The sequence below is a fragment of the Danio aesculapii genome, chromosome 25 (assembly GCF_903798145.1).
Source record: "Danio aesculapii chromosome 25, fDanAes4.1, whole genome shotgun sequence".
Taxonomy (NCBI): Eukaryota; Metazoa; Chordata; class Actinopteri; order Cypriniformes; family Danionidae; genus Danio; species Danio aesculapii.
In genome coordinates this window covers 17,996,544-18,004,918 of record NC_079459.1, presented here as the reverse complement: position 1 = coordinate 18,004,918, position 8,375 = coordinate 17,996,544, and the positions used below count along the sequence as shown (strand labels likewise).

The 8,375-nt window shown below is 33.7% G+C and overlaps 1 protein-coding gene across 1 annotated transcript; it reads right to left on the bottom strand.

Moving 5' to 3' along the window:
* Nucleotides 1–504: 504 nt before the first annotated feature.
* LOC130219389 (troponin I, slow skeletal muscle-like) lies at nt 505–7,802 on the bottom strand. The gene is made up of 7 exons (XM_056451786.1): nt 7,668–7,802; nt 6,250–6,281; nt 6,088–6,142; nt 4,753–4,884; nt 3,956–4,045; nt 1,643–1,816; nt 505–1,568 (listed from the first exon to the last, which is right to left on the bottom strand). The coding sequence occupies exons 2-7, from the start codon at nt 6,258–6,260 to the stop codon at nt 1,482–1,484; spliced, it is 549 nt and encodes a 182-aa protein (XP_056307761.1). The 5' UTR covers nt 6,261–6,281; nt 7,668–7,802; the 3' UTR covers nt 505–1,481.
* Between the last annotated feature and the right edge of the window lie 573 nt (nt 7,803–8,375).

Here is an 8,375-nt window from a genome sequence, read left to right as displayed (position 1 = left end):
TGGTATAGGTGAACTGGGTAAGCTAAATTGTCCATAGTGTATGTGTGTGTATGGATGTTTCCCAGTGATGGGTTGCAGCTGGAAGGGCATCCACTGCGTAAAACATATGCTGGATAAGTTGGTGGTTCATTAAGGGAGTAAGTTGAAAAGAAAATGAATAATATAATATAATATAATATAATATAATATAATATAATATAATATAATATAATATAATATAATATAATATAATTATTTTACTTGAATAAAACTATTTATTTATCTATCATTATTTAGATGTTGCTACTTTTTTGTTAAAAAAAATCATTTATAACCTAAACCAACAATAAAAATAATATCATGTTATTATATTAATGTTATAAACAGAAACAAAAAATAAAAATAAAATATTGTTGAAATAGTGTTCATGTTAATTATGACATTTACTGATAAAATACTAAATCATTGGTTTATTTTTATTAACTTACATTTACAGTTACAGTTAAATACAAATGTATTGCTAACGTTTGTTTGCGTTTATGTAGTTCCAATTCGTCTTGGCAAAAAATATTCATGCCAGACCAGTAGTTGGTGATATCACTTTATACTGTAGAAACACTATCACTGGGTCCAATTGGGAAGGGCTCATCCCTATGCCCTAAACCCTTCTGAGGGCCCCTGAAGGGATTAGGGCATTTGGATGAGCCTTTCTGAATTGAGTGCAGTGTGTGACAGCAAACAATTTCCCTCCTCAGAGGATCATGGCCCAAAGTGTCCATCAGTTGTATTTTTCAAAAATCCTTCAAAGTGGCCAGTTTAAAGGTTTGGAACGACACCTCAATAAGGCGGACATGATTTTTTCACTCCGATGTGCCCTACAGAGGGCGATATTCTGTACAGGTATCACGTTTGGAAAGCACAAATTGTCTCTGCACACATACAGTCCACCCTTAGTGTTTTTGTTATTAAGAAGTATTAAATTGGGCTATAATAGTATCATTTCCAAAAATGTGCACTTTGAAACCGTTATTATAAATGGTTTCAGTCCCTTAAACGCTTTCAGTTTTTTGTTTTTAGTGAAAAATGGTATCATGTTAATGTCCTAAAGAATATGTATATTAATAGAGCTCACACCAGACCTATAATAACAGAACAGAAGAACAATATTGGTACCACATTCACAACATTTTTTTCCTACAATTGATGAACAATATGAAGACTGACAACCAGAATTCAGCCACTCAGAATCCTTTCTGCATTAACAAGCATGATTATCAACGAAGTACACACTTATAACAACAGAACATCATCATGCATTAGTGTGGACTAATTCTATATGTTTAATATTAAAGTATTAAGCCATTTCTGATTTGTTGTTGTTGCTAACTGCACGACATATAAAGATATTGTTTAGTTTACATGCATGTATGTGCTACAAAAGACATCAAGTAAGTTTACATTTAGTAAAAAATGAGGGCCTGTTTGCCAAAGTTTTTAACCTTCTATTGTCCAGCATCAAACAGCTTCTTCCGGCCCTCCATTCCAGACATGGCCTCCACATTCTTACGCCAATCGGTCACCTCTTCTTTCTGCGGAGGGCAAAAACACACAACTTATGAATATAAGTGATTTGCAGATTTAAAGTATTTAATGTAGTCTTTACCTTCTCCTCATCTTTCTTCACTGTCTTCAGGTTAGCTTTGAAGTCAATGGACTGTGTGTGTTTGGAGCCCAGAAGGACACTCAGCATGTGCTCAGCCGATAGTTTCACTCTCTTCAGGTTAGGCCTCTTCAGCTTGCCCTTCATCTCGAAGACCTTTTGACTCATTTCCTGGGTCTTTATAAACACACATCCTTTGAGCTGCTAAGCTAACAGTTCAGATTCAGTGCTAAAAGAACATTTGTTTCAAGCTCGGTTCATCTAAAACTGTAAGTTGTGTCATTAAACGCTTAGTTGACTCAAAAATGAAAAATATTTTGTTAAATACTCATTCTCCTGTCATTTCAATCACCTGAGACCTTCATTCATCTTTGGAACACAAGTTAAGATATTTTAGATAAAATCCTGGAGCTCTCTCAAGTTCCATAGACAGAAACAGTCCCAGACTGTTCCAAGTCCAGAAAAAGGAAAACATTGTCAAAACATTTCGTGTGACTTCAGTGATTCAACTGTTATCATACGAAGCTCCAAGAACATTTTTGTACACCAAATAAACTGTGAAAATTACGTTGTTCTCTCTTTCTCATCAGGTCATCAGAGTGTGCATTTAAGTGTGCCATTAGAGTCAGCTGCACAACACAGAAGCATCATATAATAGGGCTCCATTGATCGTTTACTATTCAGCTTATTCTTTACAGATGAGCGGGCGCAGCCATTTGAATCTTTTTGGCTTGAGACTTCTGGTATCATTCACTTCCATTCATTTTTCGAAATTAAAAACAGCACGTTATCCTGCTTGATGTTGCAAACTGATATTTTCTTATTATGTGATTCTGCTTTGTCTGTATAATCATGTAAACACATGTTTGTAGAGCAAGTAGTTTGACCGTTTTTTTGCGGTTTATTACTCCTAGTCATTTCCGATTTGAATCGGAAGTTCTCTAACAATCATGAAAACGGGCGCAGTTCCGAATTGAAGAATAAGGTCAATACGATGCTTCTGTGTTGTGCCACTGGTTCTAATGGCAATATGTCAAACTGCCAATTGTAAAGCAACACCTTGATGACCTGATGAGAAAGAGAGAACAACGTAATTTTCACAGTTTATTTGGTGCACAAAAGTGTTCTTGGAGCTTCGTATGATAACAGTTGAACCACTGAAGATGAACGGCAGTCTTACAGGTTTGTAACAACAGACAGACGACAGAATCTTAATTTTTATTATCTTTAACCCTAGTATAATCCTAGAATTCTGTATACATCATTCACCCTTCAGGTAAAAATGAGCCACCTTTACTAAACCTGTGTAATAAAGAATCTAAATTTATTTTTAACCCTTAAATCTGTTTTGCATGTAGAAATAACCTCATCTTCATCACAAACTCTGTCAATGTCTAGGATTTCCCTTATGAGTTTGGAGTTCATCATTGTTTAATGACTGGGCACCACTTGTTTTTGACTACAGTAAAGGATATATTTTCTAATGCTAAAAGTACATGTAAAAGTACAATTTTTAACAAGACAAGATTCATAAAAGTTAAAGCAGCAGATTCTAGAGTGGACTGTGTGTTCAGGTGTAATAGAAAATAGAAAATAAAATGTTTTAATTTTTTTCTAATGTTGAGGTCATTTTAGGAAAATCAGAATCAGTTTTATTGCCAAGTGTGCTTCACACACACAAGGAATATGTTTTGGCTACAGAAGCTTCGAGTGTACATAAAGTGACAAGTGACAACACAAAATAAATATGAAAAAATAAATAAATAAATAAAAATGATGAACAATAAACAGATGTGGTTAGTCAAGAAACCTGGATGTTGAGTTGTATGTACAGCTTGTTATAAATATACAGGTTATAAGGTGCTGTGTACAAGTGCGAATGTAGAAAGTATTGCATTGTATATTGATATAAGGTGCTGTGTACAAGTGTGTATGAGAAAATATTGCACATATTTATTGCACAGTAGGGGGATATTTAACTATTCATAATGTAGACAGCCTGAGGAAAGAAACTTTTCCTGTGTCTGGCTGTTTTTGTGCTTGGTGCTCTGAAGCGACGACCAGACGGTAACAGTTCGAACAGGTAGTGTGCTGGGTGTGAGGCATCCAGAGTGATTTTGCGAGCCCTTTTACTCACTCTGGAAGAGTACATTTCTTGAAGTGTAGGAAGGGTTGTGCAAGTGATTCGTTCAGCAGTCAGTTCAGAAGTCACCAAACTTCAAGATAAAAAAGGATTGTTTAGTTTTTTTCTGCTGTTAAAATGGTAATTTTGGATTCGTAAGTCAGTAAATTACACAAGTACACAATTTTTTGTACCTCTTTGTCATTTTTGGCCACCTTAATGCTGATGTCATAGCGTTCCTCATCAATCACGTCAGTCTTTTGATGCAAATCCTTGCAGAGTTCCTACACACAAAAGAGTTTAACAGAACAAAACAGTTCACTTGAAGTCTGTATGTAGGATGCATTATAAAAATGAAAGTAATTTCTGGCGGGTCATGAGTGTTTCTCACTCATGAGCCTGAAGTTTCTCCCATGAAATGGTGAGATTGAGAAAGAAACTAAACTCTGCTTGCATAGAGTTTGACTTTGGAAATAACTATTCAGATGTGAAAGACCTGTAGTGTACAGATATGACAAGATTCCCCAGGTTGAACAGTCATTACTGCCCCTCAAGTATGGGATCTTCTCTTAAAGCTCCAACCTTGCTCTTTAAGCTATGCCAGTATACATTATTGCAGGTGAGCGAGGCTGGTCAAGTCCTGTATACCATGGCAGTGCTGCTAGCCTAGCAAGCTCACTTTATATGGGCTTTCACACCCAATAGTTATGGGAACTGAGCTATCAAATTAACGTTTTTCACTAAAAATATAAATAAAATTGCACATTACTGTCAACCTTAAGAGATTTAACAATAGGGGCTTTTCAAGTAGTTAAAGGAACACTTGGGAAGTATTTCTTTTTTCACAAGAAAGCTGTTTTGTATCCAATTCCTTCACCCAATTAGAACTACAAGTATGTTAAATTGAGGGTCACATAAAAACAAAAAGCATTCAAAATTAAATGTTACATTTGATTTCATGATAACCGAACATGATTTAATCGTAGCCTACCTTTAATTCCTGTGCAGACAGGCCGGAAAGTTTAAGTTGAGGAATTCTTTCACTCAGTGTTTGTTCTCTTTCCTTCTCTTTATCCCGTTTCTCCACCATCAGCATTTCCATTGCTGTTGACAGTAACCTCATCTTTAGGATGCCAGATCCATTATTTTCATGCCAAAATAAAATGTATTTTTTTTTTTTATGTTTTGCGATTTATGGACAAATAAATTACTATTAGTAATATGCTTTTTTTCTTAAGCCCAAAGTTTTTTGTATAAATTATGGTTAACTTTAGTCAAACTGTAACATATAATGTACTTACCACAGTTTTACCAAAGTTAACTATAATTTATGCAAGGATCATGGGGCTTTATATTTAATATATAAGAAAACCTATACCTGCTTAAAAACAAACAAACAAAGAAACAAATAGAAACCATTTCCAAAAGAACCAAATCGATTTCTAATAGTTTTACTACAGTACAAATACCATTAAAACCATTACCTTAATAAAAAATATATACATTTGGTCTCTAATGTGTTTTGGTACATTTTCCATTAGCATTTATTTTTTTAATGGTTTTAATTATTGCTAACTGGCAAAAAAAAAGTGTAGAGACCCAAAAGTTACCATTAAATACATTATAAATGAGTGCAAGTTCTGACGATGTCTATAGTTTTTTTTTCAGGGATTAGAATGAGCAAATTACATTTCACTACAGATATTGATGAATTGTACCACAGCATTATCATTTGAAACGATCAGTTTCAGTTTTTTTGAATGAAAGTTATCCAATCCGGAAATGAAACCCATTCTTTAAAAACCCAGTAGGCAAGCTCGGGAGAAAGTAAAAAAAAAATAAAACTCTATATTTATAAAAAACAATATGCTTTTTCACACATTCATTCATTTATTTTCCTTCGGATTACTCTCTTATTTATCAGAGGCGGCCACAGCGGAATGAACTGCCAACTTATCTAGCAAATGTTTTACACAGCAGATGCCCTTCCAGCCAAAACCCTTTACTGGGAAACACACATACACTCTCACATTCACACAAACACCATCAATGCTATGGTCAATTTAGTTTATTTAATTCACTTATACCGCATGTCTTTGGCCTGTGGGGGAAACCGGAGCACCCGGAGGAAACCCACACCAACACGTGAAGAACATGCAAACTCCATACAGAATCACCAACTGGTCCAGTCGAAACTGAAACCAGTGACTTTCTTGCTGTGAGGCGGCAGTGCTATCTATTGAGCCACCGTGCCACCCATATTCTTTTTCTGTCTCTATATTAAGCCACACTGTAAGTATAACTGTGGTCAGCAGGTGGCGCTCACCTTCAAGCCCAGCCGACGTGCTGACGTGATCTTGGGTTTTGGCTTTGATTGAGGTCTTCAGTTGAAGCATTCAGTGGAACATAGAAGAGAATGTTGATTGAGACATATGAAACATCATAATTCATATAGTGCATTTTTTAAACATGAAGATAGGCTACTCACGCGTCACACATCTTTCTGTGGTCTTTGTTTATCTGCAAAATAAAGTAACTATTTACTATACAGTAATTTCTACTCTGGAATACATATTAGGGAAATGAACAAACAAGAATCACTAGATAAAATGGATTTAACACACTATAAAATAATCTTGCTGCCTTAAATTTGTTCTTGTTAAATCAAATGAACTTTTATAGTAATCTTAGCTTCAATCAACCTGAATAAAAATATTAAGTTAAACTTTGTTTAACAAAAAATCTGTTTAAACTTGATTAACTTGTTAAAATAACTCGGAGCAACATAAAAATATTTGTTGTCTTGACTGTTTGTCATTAATTTTTTTTACAGTGTAGTATCTGTTGTGCTATTTAAAACTACTAATGACTTTTGTCAGTACAGTTTTGAATTGAATTGAGTTCCTGTTTAGTATTATTTAGATCATGTTTATTTTTAGTTTAAGTTTATTCTAATACTTTTAGTAGTTATTCAATTAAAACTTAAGTCTTTTTATTCATTGATTGATATAACATAAATATTAAACTTAATATTTAATAGTTAAAAATATGAATCAATAATTTGTTTTTGTTTGTTTAATGAATGAAAATGTATTTAATTGTTTCAGTCATTTCTGATTTTATTTTTACCATTTTAGTAAAACAAGGTTTTAAACTAAGATAAAGATTGAGTTAGAAGTCAGTGTTAATTATAAAAGCAGTATTTCTTGTTTGTATGTAAATAGCTTTTATATTTATATAATGTTTAAAATTTAATTTAGATAAAGTTAGACTGAAAACTTAAAGTTTTTATTAATTGCTTAATAATAACAAAACTAATCATATGTTGGAATAGTATAGGCATGAGAAAGAGAATGTAAAGTCATGTAAAGGTTAATGTTGTCATATTCTGTCAATCTGCAAGTGTCACTTTTCATATGCATTAGTTAAGCAAAAATACACATTTAATCAAAACAACAGTCAACGTAAACATCTTATTATTCCACAAAATCATTTAATAGCACAAAACACACAGCATCATTCTTATAGTAAACTTCATATTTAATTCAGCATTATGCAATATTTAAAAGATCTTGCATAAATGAAAAGTAATCCCTTAATGACAGTGGTAATCAGATCCTTTAATCCATCTGTTTGACCTGTTAGTCCTCTACACAGCGGTAAGGGCTCTGTGCATAGCGTTCCTCAGTTTTAGCATAGGTGAAAATCTTAAGGGATTGTTGCTAATTTGAGAAACATTTGAAGAGATAACAATGCAAATGTGCCCAATTTTCTACCAAATCTAAACAAATAACCTTTACATCCTTTAATATCTACCACCACATCAGGTTTATCTAAATATAAACCCTTGTAATGACTGATTTGCCATTAAAAATGTGCAAAAACATAAAAAATTAAATGACATACCTGCTAGAAGAAGCAAAGACAGGAGTGAGAGTTACTGGCTGACCAGTGTAAGATGAAAATCTTTAGATTTATAGTATCAGCTCTCAGGGGAATGTCTTACTAAAATAGACGCCTGTCTGTGCCGCTCTACTGACATTTACTGTTCACACAGTAAACTAGCATAGTAGAACGTTCGTTTAGACAACAGACATGGCGATATGCAGTGTGGAGCGATTTGAATGCTTGATTTTGGTGGCCAAAACCATGCCGTACCGGTGACCGATACCATGGAGTAAATGTAACAAATTGTAATGTACTTTTAGTTAGAGCTGCACAATATATTGATTCAGCATATGCCAATGTGTGCATCTCCAATAGACACATCACAGAATCTGCAATGTCGAGTTGGAGTTATAGTTGACCTGGAACCACATTGTGGAGTCATTGCGAACTTTAACCTCAATAGAGTGAAAGCTTTTTATTTGCTTGTGTTTTAAAGGCCTGTGACTATATGATTTCATGCTTATTCAAATTATTTGTGTATAAGAAATGACAGCGTTTGTAGCTTAACAAAGATTAATTGTTTACCTTTTGTGCAATGAAGACTATAGTGTTATTTATTTACATTTGATTATTAAATGTCTGTACCTGAATACTCTCCACCATTTCATTGTTATTTTGCTTTATTCTTTTTATATTTGCTACAATATGTTTGTTATATTGTATCTA

Excerpts from the sequence above, each read along its gene's own strand:
- LOC130219389 (XM_056451786.1), bottom strand. Across the intron at positions 4,046-4,752 it reads TGTCTGCACAGGAATTAAAG|GAACTCTGCAAGGATTTGCA; the intron begins GTAGGCTACGAT and ends TTTTGTGTGTAG. Across the intron at positions 1,569-1,642 it reads TGAAGAAAGATGAGGAGAAG|AAAGAAGAGGTGACCGATTG; the intron begins GTAAAGACTACA and ends TGCCCTCCGCAG.